General features: G+C 43.3%; 1 protein-coding gene across 6 annotated transcripts in view; it reads right to left on the bottom strand.

Moving 5' to 3' along the window:
* Positions 1 to 11,290: 11,290 nt before the first annotated feature.
* rgs3a (regulator of G protein signaling 3a) overlaps positions 11,291 to 21,402 on the bottom strand; it is a 121,574-nt gene continuing 111,462 nt past the window's right edge. For 5 of the 6 annotated variants that reach the window (XM_012916698.5, XM_004537996.5, XM_012916699.4 and 2 more), the window contains 4 exons: positions 15,778 to 15,879; positions 14,731 to 14,792; positions 13,560 to 13,726; positions 11,291 to 13,458 (listed from right to left, as the gene is read on the bottom strand). In XM_012916698.5, coding sequence (XP_012772152.1) covers positions 13,258 to 13,458; positions 13,560 to 13,726; positions 14,731 to 14,792; positions 15,778 to 15,879 — 532 coding nt within the window. In that variant the 3' untranslated portion in view covers positions 11,291 to 13,257. Of the gene's footprint in view, positions 13,459 to 13,559; positions 13,727 to 14,730; positions 14,793 to 15,777; positions 15,880 to 20,517; positions 20,644 to 21,402 lie in introns of those variants that run through there. The other variant, XM_012916712.4, reaches the window with a different exon arrangement.

Here is a 21,402-nt window from a genome sequence, read left to right as displayed (position 1 = left end):
GGTGGCGTACTCTTTTCGAGATGGGCAAGTGCATGCTAATTGAGAGTCAGCTACCAAAATGCCTATGGAACTATGCCATTCAAACTGCTGCTGTAACACGGAACAGATGCTTTAATAAGCGAACAGGGAAAACACCCTACCAAATGCTGACAGGTAAAAAGCCAGACTTGTCAAAAATGCAGAAATTTGGGTCTGTGTGCTATGCATACAAACAGGACAAGGGGAAACTTGATTCAAAATGTGACCAAAGTTTCTTTGTAGGTTATGATAAGAACAGTCCCGCCTACTTAGTTTACCACCCTGAAACTGAGAAAGTTCAGAAACATAGACTTGTTAAGTTTGTGAGCAAAGTAAATGTAGAAAGACAAACACAGACAGATGAGGGAGAACTAAATGATGACTGTAGCAGAGTAAGACAACCTATGGCTAACAGACCTTCAGAGAAAGGTGACAAGGACAATGAGGTTCCAGAACCTATTGTGACAGACACAAGTCCACAAAGTGGTATACCTGATGAGCGTGAACGAAAAGAGACAAGTGTGACAAGTGATGGATTTGTCAACAAAAGGTATCCTCTTAGGGAGAGAAGAAAACCGGGACATTTAAATGACTTTGTAGCTCCCAACAGTGGCAGCGATGAGATCCACACTACCATAGACTACTGCTACAGGGCAGTGTGTGGTGTCCCAAACACATTTAAGGAAGCCATAGAATCAGCTAACTCAAAGAACTGGATCAAAGCCATGGATGAAGAAATTCACTCATTACGGGAAAATGACACTTTTACCCTAACCACTTTGCCAAAGGGAAAGAAAACAGTGGGGGGGAAGTGGGTTTATTCCGTTAAGAGTGACATTGAGGGAAACGACTGATACAAGGCAAGGTTCGTAGCCAAAGGTTACAGCCAACAGTTGGGGATAGATTATGGAGAGACATTCTCACCAACAGCCAACTTAACCAGCATAAGAGTTTTGTTACAGAAAGCAGCGCAGGAGAGCCTGTTACTCCATCAAATGGATGTGAAGACAGCATATTTACACGCTCCCATTGATTATGAAATCTACATTGATCAGCCAGAAGGTTATGAAGAGGGAGAAGGGCTAGTCTGTAGATTACAAAAATCCTTGTATGGGTTAAAACAATCTGGTCGTAACTGGAATAGGATCTTGCATGAATACCTAACAGCGAACAGTTTCAGGCAAAACCCAGCAGACCACTGTGTTTATACCAAAGAGACAAAAGATGGTAAGGTGATTATGATCATCTGGGTGGACGACCTGATAATTGCTGCTGGCAATGAAAAGGTAATGAAGGATGCGAAAGAAATGCTTTCAGTCAAATTTAAGATGAAAGACTTCAGAATCAGAATCAGAAAGGGGTTTATTGCCAAATGTTGAGCAGGTTTACAACATTAGGAAATTGCTGCGGTGCTTCAGTGCAAACATACTGTCATAAATTGCGATTATATAGACATGAAAAAATAAAAGTAGGAATAAGAATTAAAAGTGCTACGTAGAAAGATATGTGCATGAGATATACATGAGATATATACATGAGATAAGAATTAAGAGTGCTCCGTAGAAAGATATATGCATGAGATATACATGAGATATACATGAGATATACATGAGATATATACATGAGAATAAGAATTAAAGTGCTGCGTAGAAAGATATATACATGAGTGCAGGTGGTGATCAGTGCCAAACATGGAATGATGCAGTGACACAGCGTAGGGTCATGTGTTTGTGGCGGGGACAGTCATATGGTTATTGTTCATGTGTCCGACAGCAGAGGGGAAGAAACTGTTCTTATGGCGAGAGGTTCTGGTGCGAATGGACCGGAGCCTCCTGCCTGAGGGGAGCAGGTCAAACAGACTGTGTCCAGGGTGAGAAGGGTCAGCTGAGATCCGAGCTGCACGCCGCAATGTCCTGGAGGTGTACAGGTCCTGCAGAGATGGGAGTCTGCAGCCAATCACCTTCTCAGCAGAGCGCACAACACGCTGCAGTCTCTGTTTGTCCCTGATAGTGGCTCCAGCGTACCACACGGTGATGGAGGAGGTGAGGATGGACTCGATGATTGCAGTGTAGAATTGCATCATCGTCCGTGTTGGCAGGTTGAATTTCTTCAGCTGCCTCAGGAAGTACATCCTCTGCTGGGCTTTCTTGATGACGGAGGTGATGGTGGGCTCCCACTTCAGGTCCTGGGTGATGGTGGTACCCAGGAAGCGGAATGAGTCCACAGAGGTGATGGGGGTGTCAGTCAGGATGATGGGGGGGAGTGGGGCTGTGTGCTTCCTGAAGTCCACAATAATCTCCACTGTCTTCTGGGCATTTAGCACCAGGTTGTTGTGGCTGCACCAGGACACCAGACGTTCAACCTCCCTCCTGTAGGCAGACTCATCCCCGTCCGAGATGAGTCCAATAACGGTGGTGTCATCTGCAAACTTGATTAGCTTGACAGACTGGTGGGTGGAGGTGCAGCAGTTGGTGTACAGGGAGAAGAGCAGAGGAGAAAGAACACAGCCCTGAGGGGAGCCGGTGCTGATGGTCCGGGAGTCCGAGACATTCTTTCCCAGCCTCACATGCTGCTTCCTGTCCGTCAGGAAGTCAGTGATCCACCGGCAGATGGGATCAGGCACATTCATCTGGGAAAGCTTGCCTCGGAGATGGTCTGGAAGGATGGTGTTGAAGGCAGAGCTGAAGTCAACAAACAGGATCCTGGCGTAGGTTCCTGGGGAGTCCAGATGCTGCAGGATGAAGTGTAGGGCCATGTTGATGGCGTCGTCTACAGACCTGTTGGCTCTGTATGCAAACTGCAGGGGGTCCAGGAGGGGGGCCGTGAGGGTCTTGAGATGGGAGAGAACCAAGCGCTCAAATGACTTCATGACCACAGATGTCAGAGCCACGGGTCTGTAGTCATTTAGTCCAGTGATCCTAGGTTTCTTGGGGACAGGGATTATGGTGGAGGACTTGAAGCAGGCAGGCACATGACATGCCTGCAGTGAGGAGTTGAAGATGCCAGAAAACACTGGGGCCAGCTCGTTTGCACAGTGTCTGAGGGTGGCAGGAGACACACCGTCTGGGCCGGGAGCTTTTCGAGCATTCAGACTCTTAAACTGCTTCCTCACATCTGCTTCATGAATATGAAGAGTTGTGGTGGGAGGAGGTGGTGTGAAATCCTCTTTTGTGTGGGGTGAGGGGGCGGGTGTTGCAGGTGAACAGTTTGAAGGTGGTGATGGCTCTATGGAGGGGGGAGAGGTGGGGGAATGAGTGTCCAAAGTGCCTCTATTGCTGGGGTCGTTGAAGGTGTGAAGGCTGCCTGATGGCTCGTCAAAACGGCAGTAAAAGTCGTTAAGGGTGTTGGCTAAGAGCAAGTCATCAGTGGAGTGGGGGGTTTTAGGCTTGTAGTTTGTTATATTCCTAAAACCTTTCCACACAGAGGCCGAGTCATTCTCTGAGATCTGCTGCTGCATCTTCTCAGAGTGCTGATGTTTAGCAATGTCCACTTCTTTAGTGAACCTGTACTTGGCCTCTCTGTAGCAGTCCCTGTCTCCGCTTCTGAACGCCTTACTCTTTTCCAGCCACAGCTTTTTGAGTTTAGGAGTAAACCAGGGTTTGTCATTGTTATAACTCACCCTGGTACGTGATGGCACAATGCTGTCCTCACAGAAGTGGATATAGGAGGTGACAGTGTCCGTAAACTCGTCCAAGCTGTTAGAAGCAGCCTTCATTGTGTCCCAGTCTGTGGTCTCCAAACACGTGCGAAGCTCCTCCACAGCCTCGTTGCTCCACAGTTTTTTGGTCCTCACGACAGGTTTGGAGAGCTTCAGCCTCTGTCTGTACGCGGGGATCAGGTGGATCATGACGTGGTCAGAAAGTCCGAGTGAAGCGCGGGGCACCGCGCGATAGGCCCCGCTGATTGTGCTGTAGCAGTGGTCTAATGTCCTCTCCTCTCTGGTCGGGCATTTAATATACTGCTTATATTTTGGAAGCTCATGGCTCAGATTGGCTTTGTTAAAGTCCCCAAGAGCAATGATGAGAGAGTCCGGGAATGTCCGCTCCATGTGGAGAATCTGCCCTGCGAGTGCGCACTGAGCTGCTTGCGCATCCGCGTCTGGCGGGATGTAAACAGCGGCCAGGATGAATGAAGCAAACTCCCGCAGAGAATAAAACGGTTTGCAGTGAATAAAAAGATATTCCAGAGAGGAAGAGCAGTGCTGAGCAATCACTGTCACATCTGTGCACCAGCCACTATTGATGTAGAAGCAGACCCCTCCACCTTTGGACTTACCGGAGAGAGCGGCCTGCCGGTCCGCGCGCAGCAGATGAAAGCCCTCCAGCTTGAGCGCGCTGTCCGGGATGTCCTCACAGAGCCACGACTCCGTAAAACATAAGACACAGGATGAGGCAAAGTCTCTGTTCATGCTTCTCATCAGGGCCAGTTCGTCGATCTTATTCCCAAGTGAGCGTACATTAGAAAGGAAGATCCCAGGAAGAGCCGTTCGCAGTCCGCGTCTCCTCAAACGCACGAGTGCGCCGGCTCGCTTTCCTCTCTTTCGGCGTCTCGCTCTCCTGGTCAGAGTCTGCAGTAAATCTGCCGCAGATGCGACAAATATTGGAAATAAATCCACAGGCGTTGTGGTCCTGTAGTTAAGGAGCTCTTCTCTGGTGTAAGAGTATCCAGAGGAGTGCCCAGACACAGAAGAAATGCACAAAAACAAAACAAAAGTAACGCACTGAAGCACCAGGGCATCCATACGCGGCGCCATCTTGGTTGGTTCTTGGGCAGACTTAAGAATTTTCTGGGTATTGATTTCACTCAGTCTGATGGATGTGTAACAATGTCACAAGAAACCTATGTCAACAAGATACTGATGAGGTTTAACATGCAGAACTGTAAACCCAGAGGAACTCCCTGTGATCAGAAGTTGTGTTACACAGAAGGTGCTACTAAGATAAGAGATGTGAGGATGTATAGAGAGGCTGTAGGCAGTCTTATATACCTTGCATCAGGTACCCGTCCTGACCTGAGTTTTGTGGTAAGCAAGTTATCGCAACATTTCCATGAGCCTACAGAAGAACAGTGGGGAACTGTGAAACATGTGTTGAGATATCTCAAAGGGTCCAAAGATAAGAAGTTATGTTTTAGAAGAAACACAGATGAAAATTTGGGTCTAGTGGCCTACAGTGATGCTGACTGGGCAGGTGACACTGCCGACAGACGCAGCACTACTGGTTACTGTGTACGTCTATGTAACAACAGTTCTTTAGTTTCATGGAAGACCAAGAAACAGCCCACTGTGGCGCTCTCTACCTGTGAAGCAGAGTATATGGCTCTGGCTTCCACAATGCAAGAGTGTATATATTTAGAACAGCTTTTGAAAGGTATAGATGACTACAGCTACACTCAAACAATAGTGTACGAGGACAACCAGGGAACAATTGCCCTGGCTAAAAACCCTGTGAGCCGACAGAGGTGCAAACATGTGGACATTAAATATCATTTTGTAAGGTCCATTGTAAATGAAGAGAAAATGTGTCTGTTATATTGCACCACTGAAGAAATGGTTGCAGATGTTATGACCAAACCTGTTTCTAAGCTAAAACTTGCTAAGTTTGCTAACGTTATGTTTGGTGCTTAAAAGAAAAAAGGAGAGAAAAAGAAAAAAGGAAGTGTGGTAGAGATTGTACAACTGTTTATCATTTATTGTACAACTTTTCTTTGATTCCAGCAACCTGAGTACAAGAGGGGGTGTTAAGATATTCATTGTGTGTACTCATGTTGTACAGTGTTTAACTGCATTATGGTTACTGTGGTTTAACAGAGACAGTATTTTAGTTGCCACCACAAGGAGGCACTGTTTCATTGTAAGAGCACGGATGCTGCGTCATCACGCCCCTAAGAAAAAAAAAAAGTATACCACAACGAAAATGGCACCCATGAGAAAAGTTTTGCCGCATGTTGATGAGGAATAAAGTTCCCAAAATATTAAGGACATTTTTGCCTCCGTCGTCATTTTCCTTCGAGTTGATCGCTGTCGATGCTGCAATACTCAACAGGCTCTTTTGCCAATGACATAATCCACTGCATCACATTAACCAGATGCTAGTATGGTGTCTTCTCTCGTCAATGGAGCTTGCAAAGAAAAGCGTCTGGACTTCTTTAAGTTACTTGAAGACGTTTCACCTCTCATCCGAGAAGCTTCTTCAATTCTAAGGTCAAATGGTGGAGAGTCCCAGATATAAACCTAGTGGGAGTAACCCCCCACAGAGGGACAAAAGGACCCCCTGATCTGATCGCCTGAGCCAAGGTGGGAAACTGGGCGTGGGTTCCAATCAGCCAGGGTTTCGGGTGTGTTCATTGTGAAACCTGGCCCCACCTTATCATGCAAATTCCTGAGATCAGATGGCCCAGGATGTGAGTGGGCGTTAAGGTGTCTGGGGAGGGATCTCAAAACTGGATTATAGATGGCAGAGAGTTGGTGTCGTAAACCCCCGCCTCTGTTCAAAGATGGTCGCTCACAGTGGACATAGATGGCTTCTTTCACTCCTCTTTCAAACCATCTGTCCTCTCTGTCCAAAATGTGAACACTGGCATCCTTGAAAGAGTGTCCTTTATCCTTAAGATGCAGATGGACTGCTGAGTCTTGTCCTGTGGAGGTGGCTCTTCTGTGTTGTGCCATGCGTTTGTGAAGTGGCTGTTTGGTCTCTCCAATGTAGAGGTCCCTCTGTCTCAATCTGTGTTTATGTAAAGGTCCCTTTGTGTTTCGTTGTTCTCTCTATTTTGCCAAATGGAAGTATTAAAATTAATTTTAGTTTGACTATCTCTGTTTGGTGCTCCTGTGTTTATTTTTATTTATTTATATATTTTTTTTTGGAGGGGGGGGGGGGTTGTGTGTGTTTTTTGTTTTTAATTATTGTTATCTGTAAAGATTAAAGCCCCACCTTACTGAAAACAGCCCACACAGGCAGACACCAGCTGGCAGAATCAAATCTGGGACCAGAAACGTTTTTCTAGACATACTTTTTTCCTCTTCCTTTTATAAAAAAAAGGGACTTCATCAATATTTTAGTCATGATAATGCTGAGCAGGACAAAAGGGGAATGGGAATTTTTTCCCTGTTGGTTTAAGCAGTTTTTGGGGAGACAGAAATCCGTCCGTGTTTTTCCACTTAGTTCAACTTAGCAGGGGACAAGGAGCCTATCCCAGATGAGCAAATTAATAAAACCAACAGAACAAAGCATTTCATGGCACTGACGTAATTACGGATGTATCTAAATGTAGACATCTTATGTTCTATTCAAGAAGCAGGTTCAGGTAACAACACTGACTGTATGGTTTTCCTGGCTTGTAATCTGATGAAGTCAGTGGGTTTTCAGTTGATTACAATCCTATTAGTGAAGTGTATTTAGGATTAGCGTTACTTCACTCACAGCATTCATCATTTAAAGTGTTTTGTTGTGGCACACCTGCCTTTTCTCCTCTTTACCTCCAGGGGTTACCTTAAATCTTTGTTTTTGTCAGGTTCACTTGTGGACATCGCTGCTCTCCATCTCATTAGCTTTTTAAGGACAATGAATCGAGTTCACGTGAAAACAGCTCGATAAGGATAAAATCTCAGAAGATAATTGTATATCTTTCTGAGGAAATTAAATAAGACACAAGGGAAAATGCACTGACACTTTTTTTTATGTAGTTTAATGATATAAAAGACAAAAAGAAAGTTTATTCTCTTTCTACTCCCATCCACATGTGCAAAGGGGTTCCAGAGTCATTGACTCTCATGAATTTGGTCAGGAAATGCAGTGAATGTAGCAGGATGAATACCTCTTTTGTATCTGCATCATTGTTCTAAAATAACTGCTGGGACTTGGGCTAATAGTGTTAACATAACAGGCTTGTTTATTGAAGTATGCACACATTGGAGTAAGGAACAAATAAACGCATATTAAAGTCCCTCAACAGCATCCAGGATTGAGGGGTTTGCTGAGTCATCGAGTGCAGAAGGGAAGATATGATGTTTCTTTTGCAAACGTGCCAGAGCTGAAAGGATAGGCTGATCTGAGAATTAAGGATTAAGTGAGGCTTAAGCCCCTGTGACTGCTGCACAGATACATGGGAGCAGCAGCAAGCAGGGAACCGCCGCTGAATCCAGCAAGACAGTGTGTCATGATTCTGTTTAGTTCACATGCTTTCTCTTCACTATGCAAAATATCCAACATATATTATATATATCACCCAGTGATTGCCCAGTGATGATGTTAAACATATGTTTTAATATTTCTGACATAAATTGTATGAACTTGAAACACTCTTGGAAATGCTGTTATGAATGGTGTATAAAGCTATTTGAAGCGGCATTGGCAATCCAAGTTTAAACCAAGTCACATAAACTTCCTTGAGTGGCTGAAGCAACCAAATTAAACAGAGATTCCCAACTTTTTCCAGCAGCAATATGCAGTACTGTGCAAAACTAGCTAGAATGTGTCATGCTTCTATGGAATAAGCAACAGAAAGCTAGCTGTGTGTCTTATCTGAACTAGCCTCACTCTAGATTAGCTTGACACAAATTTACTTGCTGGATAGCTAGAAAGTCATTTGGGTTGTCATTGCATAGGTAGTTAGAGCTTGCTATAGTCTTTTTCTGTGTGGAGGGTGAATTATACAGAGTGTCCTCCTCTTGCTCGCCTCTCAGTTGGTGTGAGATCCCCCTGTAGCTGCGAGGTCAGCCCCAGAAAAACCAAAAGTAGAACCTGTGAGTACTCAAATCATAAATGGATACGTCTGATGTGCTTCACGTCTTTTGTCACTTACTGTGTGATGCTGTGCTGTGAACAAGTATTGAGTCACCCCTCATTTCTTAGTATTTTGTTTACAAGAATACAGGCTAAAAATTTCATAAAGTAATCTTGAGCAATAATTCTCAAGGTTGTTTTTTTTTTTAAGAAAGTCTTTCAAAACTTTTTCTTGGACAGTGGCTGCTTTTTCACTTAGTGTCAGTCTGGTCTTGTACTTGACTATTTTCAGGTTCAAGGACTGGACTGGTGGAGGCTCTGTCATGGTTTGGGATGTTGCCAAAACAGATGGAACTATGAAGGCAGGAAAGCACCATGTGATTTGGATCCACCATCCCAGCAATTGATTGGGAGTGGCTGCATCCATGGTAGCAATATAGTAAAAGCATATTTAGATAGAAAAACACACAATATAACACTATCAGCCTCCCAGGAGTCCAATCCATCATTCATTATCGATGCAGTGGGGGATCATCTGACAGAGAATGGAACAAATGGCAGCTAGCATCCAAAGAAGAGCTTTAAATAGCCATCAACAAATTCTTTGTTAGTTTTACACCAGATGTAACAAAAGTCTAATTGTTGTCTTGTCAGTCCACAGAATATTTTCCCCAAAGTCTTGTGGATCATTAAGATGTTTTTTGTTTATGTGAGACAAGCCTTTTGTGAGTCATGAACACTGACCTTAACTGAGGGAAGTGAGACCTGCAGTTCTTAAAATTAGTTTGATGATCTGAAACATGCAAGTATGACAAATATATGCAAAAAACTAAGAAATCAAGAAGCGGGAAAGTTAAAGTCAGAAACTGGAATTTTATATATCATTCTTTTTCTAGTTTTTTTTATGTGTGCCTGTGCATGCTGGTAAACTGAAAAGCAAAGTACAGTAAAAAATGATATTAAAAAAATGAAACTAACTGTACTAGCTGTCATGCAATATCCTGGTAGCAAGTTATCACTTGACGGGAATGGTGCGATAAGAGGCTGTCGCAGAGGAGGAAAGACTGAGAGACATGGTTGCGGGACATGAGGGATCTGGGCAGGAAATGTGAGATGGATGTGTTTTGGAGTTGATAGCTGAATTTAAAAACAGTGACACAAATGACATTAAGGAAGGAAAAAGAATTGGCAAAGTAGCTCATGCGTATGAACTTTGTTTGGTAGAAAGGATGAGCAAAAAAAAAAGAAAATGAACAAAAGTATATGTTTTCAATACATAGAGACGGCCAAGGGGAAGCACTTCAGAGAGGAAGCACTTTTGGAAAAAAGAAGCTGTGTCTGTCAAAACAGATGGCAACTGGTAAAGAGGATTAGGTGCTGTTACTACTGTCTCCAACGCCTCTTCAGACTGATCAACCCCCCTCCAAAAAACACAGACAAACACACACACACGACTCTCATAGACCTCCAACTGTTTCTCTCATCCCAACCCAAAAACCCAGCCAGCCATCGACCCTGTGTCACATTTACACCGTCCTTTATTAAGAAAACAAGACAGCTGGGATCAGGGCAAGTCTCAATGTTCACAATCATTGTTCCAAGTTGTTTTCTAAAGCCACACTTTTTGAGCGTTTGCAAGGTTTGAAAACAACTATTTTAATTGTTTTATATTTGGCAGTTTAAATATTTATTATAAAACTAAAAAATTAATAAAAAGGATCTTTTTTAAAGGTGTTAAACAAGGTGTGGGTCATTATGGCCACAGTGGCCGAGGAGTGAATTCTTTCCCACCCTGCCGTCATGTGAGTTATTAAGGTCACACGGGTCGAGGGGTGAGTGGGGGTTGAATCGCCTGAGAAGTCTGAGTTGTAGGTGGCTGACAGCTGGTGTCAAAAGCCACCACCTCTGTTCAACAATGGTCGTTCACAATGGACGTAGATGACCTCTTTCACTCCTCTCCAGATAGTTTGATCTTCTCAGTCCATAATGTTCACATCGGAAATTTCCCACCTCTTTTTTCACAGTTCAGTCACGTTTTTAATAGTGACTGAACCCTCAGGACCACCAAGTGGACAGCCCCACTCTGGGTTAAATACTTCCATCAGTAGCATCGCCTCTTGGATGAGCCTTCAGTTCAAACACTCAAGACTTGTTACATATCAAAAACTGAAGTTGCGACTTGATAGGTGTGTGGAAAGAAATTAATGTAACTCAAAAAACTGCCCAAAATTACAACTTCCTTTCAAAAGACGTCTGGTGTGTGCTTGGACTAAGCCAGACTAAATGTCATCCAGTTTTTATGCTCACCTAATATAATTATGTGCCGAGGCTAGCTTCAAAAAGGCAAATGAATGCATTTTCCAAAATGTCAACACTTCCTTCGAGAAACTTCATGCTTAATGCATGTGTTTTGTTTCTCTGGGAGTGCGCGGGAGCTCACGGACCACCTGAAGAGCACATCACATTACATCTCAGCATGTTTGTGACCAGCACAGATAGGCATTAAAAACAAAATAACATAAAAAAGAAAAAGAATGCACAGACAAGAGACATCTTATGTCATCGGTTGGTTGGTTTATTTATCATTAGCAATGACACCACATGTACTCTACTGTTTTCACTTGCTATTACCGGAGATGCATTTTGAATTGTAAACAGTGATAATGATACTCCTTACAAGCAGTGTATGACCAGGGAAAAGAGCAGACTGTACCTGCTCTCGCTCACCTAATGTTTTATTTTTATTTTTTAAACAATACATGTCATCTTATAGTTTTGAGTCTCTCATATTTACATAGATACAGCCGGGTCCCACGTTCATCACCAGCAGGGACTTGTTTGGCTTTTTTGGGGTTTTTTTGTTTCGTTTTTTTTTTTTTAAATGTGCTATCACATATTTTTCTTAAAGAATAATATTTACAACCATATTGCCCCCTTCCCCCAGCTGCCTGCTGCCGGGGGGGAGGGGAGAGTTAACACAGTTAGAATCACTTGCTTAAACTACTTATGCTTCTTGAAAGTTTACGCTGTAAGTCAACCTTATAGCTCTAAGTATTTTTTTTCTCTTAACAAATAAAGTTAATACAGAGCTCAAACTGTTCCGTCTTCCCCATTAAAAAAAACGACCAAAGAAACAAACCAAATATCATATTAAAATAAAATAAAAAATAAAAAGAAACAATAAAATATTGCACTTAAAAGTTCAGGACAGCACTGGACCTGTTTGGTGGTTAAATTGAACAGTGAGAGCTTTCAGCTGAGTGCCTTGGAGGACGTGAGGAAGTCTGCAGAAGCATCCAGCAAGTTAATCTAAATAAATAGCAAACCTTTGTACATGTGAAGCTTTTTTTTTTCTCTGTGAAACGAGCAACCTCTCGTGTATTGCTCAGTAAGAGCGGGGAGTGCATGTTGGAACCCTAAAGCATGTAAAAAAAACAACTGTGTATAAAAACAGAAACAGAAAAGCACATAAACTAAGCAGTAACCTGTCATAGCAATGTCCTGAGAATGGTTCCTTGATTAGTCCATGAGCTACAATGTTAAAGGAGATGTTTTTAATCTTCTTCCTCTTGGATTTTCCTTCCTTGTCGTAAACAGTCTATGGAGACGGGAAGCAAGTCGTCTTGGTTTTTTTTGTGTGTTTGTAGATTTTAATGTCTTTTAATGTGAGACACATATTTGCGTTTTGTCACAGCTCCAGTCCATCTACTATTTATACGTCTGTGTTCTTTGCCCGTCTTTGTCTTTGTGCTGAACACTCACGTCGTCTTTCCACAGTCTTATGAACAAACTAAGGTGAAAGCCATTTATAGAAGCTTCGAGCGGAAGCAGGGTTTAAACGGATGCGCGTGAAACCAGAGCCACGCCGGTGGCTTTTCATTCAGACATCAGCTTGATTTTTCCTCCTCTGTCACAGAGTCTGATGAGAGAACGTGAAGGAAGAGGACGTCGCGTCGTACCGACAGCTTTGAAGTTGCTTCGCAGAGAGAGACGTGATGGAGCAAAGCAGGGAATTCTCAAAAGAAATAAAGGAAGGGGGCGGAAAAGTGATAAAACAGTACCGGACTGTCTTCGTGTCGCAGGGATTTCTTTTTTTTTTTATGATGCAACTCCTCCTTTACTCCAGTACAACTGGACAAAAACAAAAACAAATTGATATTTTTTTTGCTGACAATATGAATGAAAAAAGGAGAACAAAAATCAGTGATGAGACAAGCGTCCAGCTCCTGCTCCAGCCCTTGCTCATGGGCGTCTGCATCCATCCATCCATCCATCCACTCATCAGTCGAGCCATTCACCCATAACTATGTAAACTACATTCCTTTGCAGTGCCATATGTTTGCCGTGACCTCTCACACCACAACAGAAAATAATGAACAGACTGAAAGACAAAAATAAAAAATAAAGGCAGACAAAGAAGCGCACATCCCACCCACTCTACGTATAACTTTTCAAGTCTGGCCTCTTTTTTACTCTCATCATCTTTCTCTTCTCTTCATCTTCTTTTTTTTCTAGTCTCTTATGACGAAGATGAAGTTGAAGTGGAGCTAGGCTTTTTTTGGTTGATTAAGTCCAAGTAGAGTTCAGAGCGCAGGAATCGGGGGTATGAGTCCTTCTCCATCAGCCCGTATATCCGCCTCTGAGCTAGGTCAAAGCAGGAGCGTGTCACATTCTGCAGGTTGTCCTTAGTGTGATCTCTAGTGTATGAATCCAGATTTACCTGCAGAACCAAAATAAGTGAGAATAAGTCCAGGAATAAATGCATATTTCCTTTACCATTTTCAAGCCCTTTTTTTACAGGCTGCGTTTATTCGCACTCACCTCTTTACAAGACTGGATAGCGATGTATTCTGCAAATATTTTCTTGGCTTTTGAGGCCATCTTGGACTGTGACTTGATCTTCTTGTATTCCTCGCATGCTAGCCAGAATTCCAGATTCTCCTCGCTGAACTCTGTGCGCAGGAAAGCTCTGAATGCTGCCAGACCATCTGAGGGGAAAGCAGAGGGGTGGGAGGGGAAGGAGGAGAATAAACAAGGAGAGAGTTGACTAAAGTGCCATGGCAACCTCAAAGCTGAAGCCCTCCTCAGAGTTTCAGTGTCTAAAAATAACTCGGTGACGGCCTTTTGAGTCATGTGGTTGGAATAAAGTGAATCGTGAAAAAAAAAAAAAAAGAGAACCTGAATACAGCAGCGCACATTCAACTGTTCAACAGCCTTTTAAGTGACATCACCCCTGTGACTCTGTAATTCCTTAATATTTGGGGCATGATGGCAATGCTGCTCCTGTGCACAAGCTGCGAATGAACAAAGAAGTGACTGTTTCAGTGCAAGGGGGGGGGGGGGGGCTATGAGGCACTTTGGTCTGATTTTTTTTTAAAGTTTTGGTCCTGTTAATGATTTAAGGAAGAAGGCATCCAGGAGAGAGAATAGCAGGAAACCTTGTCCTCCCACAGCTCCTGTCTGCACCTTTCCGTTCCCATGAATCACCCACGCTGATAAGCAGAGCCAATGCACGCAGTCATCTCTTACCTCATTCTGGTAAGCAGGAATGAGGTAAGGAAATTAAAAGAGAGCAAATAAAGAGGCCAGCAAAACCGAATGACTAGCAGATGTAGCGCTGGCGTCGTGTCAGCTTTTGTAAAAGAATCGGGAGCAGATTGTGGGTGATGAATTGTGGAAAACCTCAGAATAGCAGCACAAGAGAGAGATGCCTGTGTTGGTCTCACTTTGTCATTCTGTCTCAATTATGAATAGTGTCTTTTAGGTTATGGAAACTTGCTGAAAGCTGCACATTTACATAAACAACGTGTATGTGTGTGCATGTATATGTCAGTAAGTGCATAGTTTCGGTGCTCATCTACTTCCTTCTCTACCTTAAGCATGCACTCTGAGTCTAAAACCATGCTGCACTAAACAGCAATGTAAAACACAAGAATGTAAAACACATGAGGCAAAAGTCGAGAGAAGAAAGGAAAAGAATCCAGCCACTTACATTTGTGAGACAGCAGCTTATCAAGCGAGTCCCCCCATTTGAGCGCTTCCTCTGGGGTGGGCCTGCAGATGAAAGCAGAGCGATTCTTTAACAAGCCCATTTCAGCCAGGTTTCTCATTGTGTGACCCATCCGCAGAACTTTGCTGGGCAGGTGAGAGGAAATGCAGATGCAGACACGTCCTCTATCTCTCTATCTCTCACTGCTTCCTTCCACTCTGTGTCTAGTCTCTCACATTCGGTTCTACCTTATGAATGGTCACAACAGCGAGAGCCATGAGTCTGCTCCACTGTAGTGGTGGGGGGAGGCTTTTATAGTTGCATTCAATGCAACTTGGAAGGCAGTGGAGAGGGGGAGTGGCTTCAGACAGCCAATGAGGATGCGCAGCCTGGTTTAAGACCTCCTACTCATATGGGTATCTGTCTGCCCCCTGCTGCCTCTTTTTTTGTATCCTGCAATGAAGTATGCCTTTTTAACGGCCAATCTTAGCCCGCTGCAATCCACGTGTCAGGCCTTATTTTGGACAATATTTTAGTTTCATAGTATATTCTATTACCTCACCTGACTCGCCAACAAACGTTGTTGCATATTACACTTTTTCCTTGTTCTTACATCTTCTAAGTAATGACATAAAGACAGATTAACTTCCTTTTTAAATCGAGCAGACCAGATAAGATGCACTGCCACAAAAACTATGATTATTATGGTTATATTAGCTATACCTTGAATACATTGGGGATGGATATTTACTCTGCCTACTTGATGCCAAATGATCCACACAAATAAATATGAATCTACTCAACCGATGAATATAGTTCACAGAGAAGTTAAAGGGCTGCATCCAAGCATTATGCCTTCCTTCCTTCTGGCATGCCAGCCTTACTCACACACTCTCCCATTCATTTAATTGATGCCAAACTGCAAGCACACTCCCATCTCTGCCCACATATCTGTCTTCCAAGAGCCAGGTCATCACCAGTTGTGGTGAGATCCAGAAAACCGTCTGACACGCACCCACAAGCACACGCTGTCAGGAAGTGGCCACTTACTTGACTGACTTCATAGATTTGTCTAACTTCCCGGCTGGGTTGCTTCCTGGGGACTCATTCCTCCTCCGCAGGAAAGCCAGCCGATTCTTCATGTCTTTGGCCCTGAGTGAAAGAAAGGTAGAAGAGAGGAGGAAGTGATGTGAAGGAAGGAAGGGTAAGAAAATGAAATAAAGTGGATAGAGAAGGAAGACAAAAAAAAGGAGACATGGGAAGAAAGTTTGTTGAGTTTCCAAGTCCAAAATCCATAACTGAAACAATCCAACGCATGGAATCAGCAATTAAGCTCCACGGTGCTGTAAATCCAATCCATACAAAAGCAAACCAATCAAAAGCCAGAAAAACAAGGAGATAAGCATTATGTACATTCTAGTTGTCAGCCGGATATGTTGGTGTGATGGCACAGAATTCTCCAGCAGCAGATGTCAATTTCCTTTTTTCGCCGCTTCTTGTCAGCGCCTCTCGTGTCAATCTAATTTCTCTAACAGCCTTTCCTGTAGATGTGTCCCTGGCAGGTTCCTCGGCAGGGACTAAACGAATGTGGCAGAGAAGGAGGAGAGAGACTCAGTCCTCACTCCTCTGTTTCATCACGCCATTCTCCGTGTGCCTTGAGGGGTTTCTGAGAGAAAACTGACCTAGGCCAAAGGCGCACGGTGACATCCCCAAGTGCTCTGCTGCTTTCATCCAGAAGCAGCACCCAACACCCTCCTGACCGCCCACCTCACCTGTTTCACCTTTCTCCAACCATCTTACACACAGAGACGCCCTGCTGCGCATGCGCCACATCGAGTCTCAGATAAGGTAGCACACCAGTCCTCTGTACCCATGGGCCCCCCCAGCAGGATTCTGCGTATTCCCATAATCCCATGGTGCGTGTCCTGGCTTTTCCTGACCTGGAGCACGTGCTGCCTCATTGGGATGTGACCTCACTCAACACCCATTTCCTGAGTCCCTGCTTTTGATTTCCACTGTGGATTGACTGGCCTGCTAATAATGCAGCACAACGTTGTGCGCTGGGCTGGCTCTAATCACTGCAAACTGTCCCCCTGCCAACTGACAACCCCCCCAGGAGAGCATGCACACCCCAAATTAAGAAACAGGGCTTCCAGTTATAGACAGCTATCATTCAAACATGCACACACAGGAGGACGGAAGAGCCCGGCACTTGCGGATTAGCACAAATATAGCACGTGAATATTCATGGAGAGTAATAAAAGAACAGACATACAACCATTTCAAAGAACCCCTCTGCACCTGTGCCAGCTCGTGCCCACTTCACTGGAGCTTTCATGCCAGACAGGTGTTGGAAAACTCAAAGTCTCTACCAGTGTGTTTGCGTATATTTTTGCAATTTTTGCAATGCTTAAAAGTAGCGTCGCAGCTACAGAGAACAAAGTTCGCTGCTGATTTGCGTTTTTCCAAAGGCTGCAGGACAGGTGAAGTAGAAACATGCCTGTACACATGTAACCACACAAGTGCACGAACGGTTGGCAAAATGCTAATCGCTCCTTTAAAATCAGGATCGTGTGACCACAAAAAAGGAGTATTTGCACTTTTCAGACTTATGGTTTCACATGGGGTGCTTGTGGGATAGTCCAGAAAGAAGGAAACTGTAAAGAGCTGTAACCTGAAAAAGAAAGTGCTGATGAGATCTTTTATCTATTTATGTTTTTCTTTCTTTCATTATCTTTCTGGAAGATGTTTAGAGATAGTAATATTCCTGTTTTAGATTTTTTTAAATTTTATTTTAGTTTGCAGCTGGGATGGTCTCTAGTCTCCCATGACCCAGGACTGGATCAGCAGAAGGAAATAAATGGATCACAAGCTGCTTCAAATCACACGGCATGCTGATTTCATGCAAACAAGCAGCAGCAGAGAATTTCTTGTGGAAAAACTGGCTTCCTTGTTAGAAAAACTAATAGCATTAGTATACCGGTACCCTATATTTTTTGAAAATATAAGCACCTGCCCTTCTTGTCTAAAATCAGATGCAAATTAAAATTCTGGCTGCTTTGTTACATTCCCTCCCATTAATTTAGAACTACACAATAAGTGCCCTGATGGAGAAATGCAGCCAGTCTTTGGTACAGTGAAATTAACAGGAACTAAAAGGGCCTGTGTTTATCACTCTTGTGCTCCTTTGTACTTCCTTTAATGCTAAAATGGTGAAAAATGCAAATGTTCTATGAAAAAAGCCCTGTAGCTGAGATATAGATCTAGAAAAATCCATGTAAGAGCCTTTTTTTCAGGCCAGGTAACCGGGGAAATGGAAATATCTTTAAGAGAAGATGACTCATCCATTGATTGCTATAGCACAAGCGCTCTGCGTGAAACAGACTCAAATCCAGATGTTTAACTGCTGTACAGGGCTCTTACACGGCATCCTCGTGAACCGCTCGAGTCTGAAGGATATTACTGCTGGGAAAGAAAAAGAAAAACCTTGTGCTGTTAAATAAACTCGTAACATCAGGGCTGGGTTTATTAGACGGTTCTATATTTAGTTTGTACCCGAGGCAATTTACGTTTAAGCTGGGCATGTGTTAACATAAAGGAAAGCTCTGTCTTGCAAGTGCATGTGAGTTTAAAAAAAAAAGAAAGGAGCGTTTTATAAGAGCTGAAAAGTTCACTCTTCCCATCACAAAGCTGCTTTATGTATTTCTGTCTGGTTTTATACAAGCTGAGCCCATGTGTCAATAATGTGACAATGATGTCACAACAGCTAAAGGAAATGTATGTTTCTCTTCTGCCACCAAGTGGATGCCACTGGATACTGCACACCCAAGCAGCTTACATCATCTTCTTAAATGATCTTTCCATCCATTTAAAAACAACAACAAACAAACTCAAACACAATGCCAGCTGTGGAATAAGTGACACATGTTACCATTCTCTATTTAAATCAACACAGCCTGGAGTGCATTAACGCTTTGTTTCTGTGTATGCCTTTCAGTAATTGCAGGAACTCTGCTGCTGCAGCCATGAAATAAATTGCCTGTGTGATTATTTGGTCAACGGAAGTAAACACCACTTCCACCAATTCAAGAAAGGCTTTCATAGTCCTGGTTTTCACTATCTTACAGAGCTAGATTAAGTGATTTGTGCGGACGACTCTTCACAATCACATTAATGTAAATAATCACCCAAACAAAGGAAGAACATCCTGGTTAAAGCCCCTTTGAACCATTAGCACACATATAAAAATAATAAAAGAGCAACATAAAAACATGAAGCAGTTGTAATACTGGCAAAGCCTGCTGCTTCTCACATAAAAAGGCAGAAGAAAGTGCAGTTACATAATTTTACGTATCATTTTGTTCAGTCCTGGAGATGGAAAGTCTTCTTGTACTTGACAAAAGTCACTTAACCATAATACTGTGCAGAACAGTTATCTATCCGGTGCTCTTTGTACCTCTGCTCTTTATGTGTTAATGGTACATACACAGTCGCAGTCCTCACAGCCTCTGACCTTGAGTACCTCTCTATTTAAAGTTCCTCTTTACTGCCTCTCTTGAGCTCTAAATCGGCCCCTAGTCCTTTTCCATATCTATGCTGCTGTTTTTGCTTTATTAAACACAGTGACCACTGCAAAAAGTGAGGCACAGGTATAATGTGAACGCACGTTATGCGCCTGCTTGCTTCTCTGCGAGAGAGAACACTTTTACGTGCTTGAGTGAAGGAGCAAGAGGTCTTTTGCGCTGCAATTATCTGCAGGTTTCCATGCTCTTTATTCCCTCTTTGCTTGGCTCACATTAGTCGTACTAATAGCACCCCCCTGGCTATTCCTGGTGTTCTTGAAAGTAGGCCGCACTCTCTGGGAAAGGCTCTTGTAGCACATGGGGAGACAGCTGTAGACAGATATATTGCAGAGCACAGTGTACCATATAAGCACAAGACAAATCCAATCCTCCACTTCATTGCAGTATACCGCTCACTACATTTATCATAATAACTGTGCTTAAACTTTTGTTAAGCCCATATTTGCACAGTCTTGTGTCCAGCAGATCTTGTTTACTCAAGGCCGTTTGCCTGTGAACTAGATGCTGGACATGACACACAAATAACGCTGTGCTGGCACATGTGCCTGTTTGTGTATTTGTGTGTGTGTCGCTATAACGGGTCAAGGGTTGTGTCAAAATAACTGTGAGATTTATGTGGGGAAATTGTAAGCACTTGCACTGTAGATTCTTCACTCACGAAACAGTGGTGTCCAGAAACACAAGCCACATTCATCAAGATAATAATCATGGGAATCGTAACCAACAGGAAGTAGCCCTTGAATATTCCTGGAAGAACAATGAAAAAGGGAATTGTCCTAAATTTTGTCTATAAATATAACACCATCACGTCCACCATCTCCCTCAATCAAGGCTAAAAAAAGAGCTCTATTTCAGAGAAACTCACCTTCCTAGCCACAAAGACCACATGAGCAATCCTATTCCTGAAATCCAGGCTGCGTATATTAAGAAAAAGGGACAGCCTCAAGTTAGAAGTAAAAGCTGTTTCCTCCAAAATAGTCTCAGTCCTTCAGCCTCGTGGGGGACTCTTTTCCCTCATTGTGACTGTCAAATGAGATCCATGTAGAGGTCAGATAGCTTCCTACCAGCCTAAGAGCAATAATCCATGTGGGACTCAAACCAGCCCCTGCTCACACTTTTCTCAATCTCCCTGCTGATGTTTCTAATTCTCGTTAACAACATTCAAACCGCAGTTAAATCCACACACGCCCAACACAGTTGCTCTTACCTTTCCAGGTATTTCTCTGAGAAATCAACCATCGTGTGAAGCATGGGTGCCAGCATGAAGGCAGTATGTACTGCATGTGAGTGTGTGTCAAAAGTCCAGGGCTCTGTTTGGCAATCACATTCCTCTAACCCCTGAGAGGCTCTGGTGGAGCTTTATATAGCCCTGAGGGTCTGGAGAAGGCGGACCCTGGGCTCACTCAATCCACATGGACTGTTTAAAGGCAGATTCCCTCAATTGGGGTTTGAGAGGCTTGGACTACAATGGGAGAGGGTCTTCTGTCCAAGGTGACGAGCTGCATCAGAACAATTTGCTTAAAGACCTTTTTTCTCTTAGCATGGAGCTACAGTGGCCTCTGAGACTGTGTCGCTTGGACCTAAAAACCGTGATAGTAGAAAACAGTTGCACACTAGCTGTCCTGTGTACTGGCTAATATAGAATAAATGTGGACAAGAAAGAAGAATTTGTGTAATCCCACAATGCTGTATGGAGCGCTATAACAGTAGCAGGACTCATACAGCATAGCACTGACTGATCATGTAGAACTAACAAGTATTCAGCATTGCAGTAGAGCTATCACTGCATGAACCTATAAACTGTAAATAGTTTCAAGGGCAATGGAAAATTGAGGTTTCATCACTTTAATGTACGATGAAAGAGCCCCAGACATCTAAATGCCTTTTTTTGTGTTTTTTAGTGTGATTTATTAAGCTGAAATATATAGTTTAGTGTAATAATATATATCATCTGCATAACTTGGACTTTTCTTCAAAAATAGGAACTTTAAGTAGTTAATCTCAGCAGTAAATTTGCAAGCATTTCAGTGGACACTTGGCCAATTCTCACACCACAAAAAATGACTTAGTTCTTGTACCTTGGCACCAATTA

This window comes from Maylandia zebra, linkage group LG7, assembly GCF_041146795.1.
Source record: "Maylandia zebra isolate NMK-2024a linkage group LG7, Mzebra_GT3a, whole genome shotgun sequence".
Taxonomy (NCBI): Eukaryota; Metazoa; Chordata; class Actinopteri; order Cichliformes; family Cichlidae; genus Maylandia; species Maylandia zebra.
This window is presented reverse-complemented; position numbering and strand designations above follow the sequence as displayed.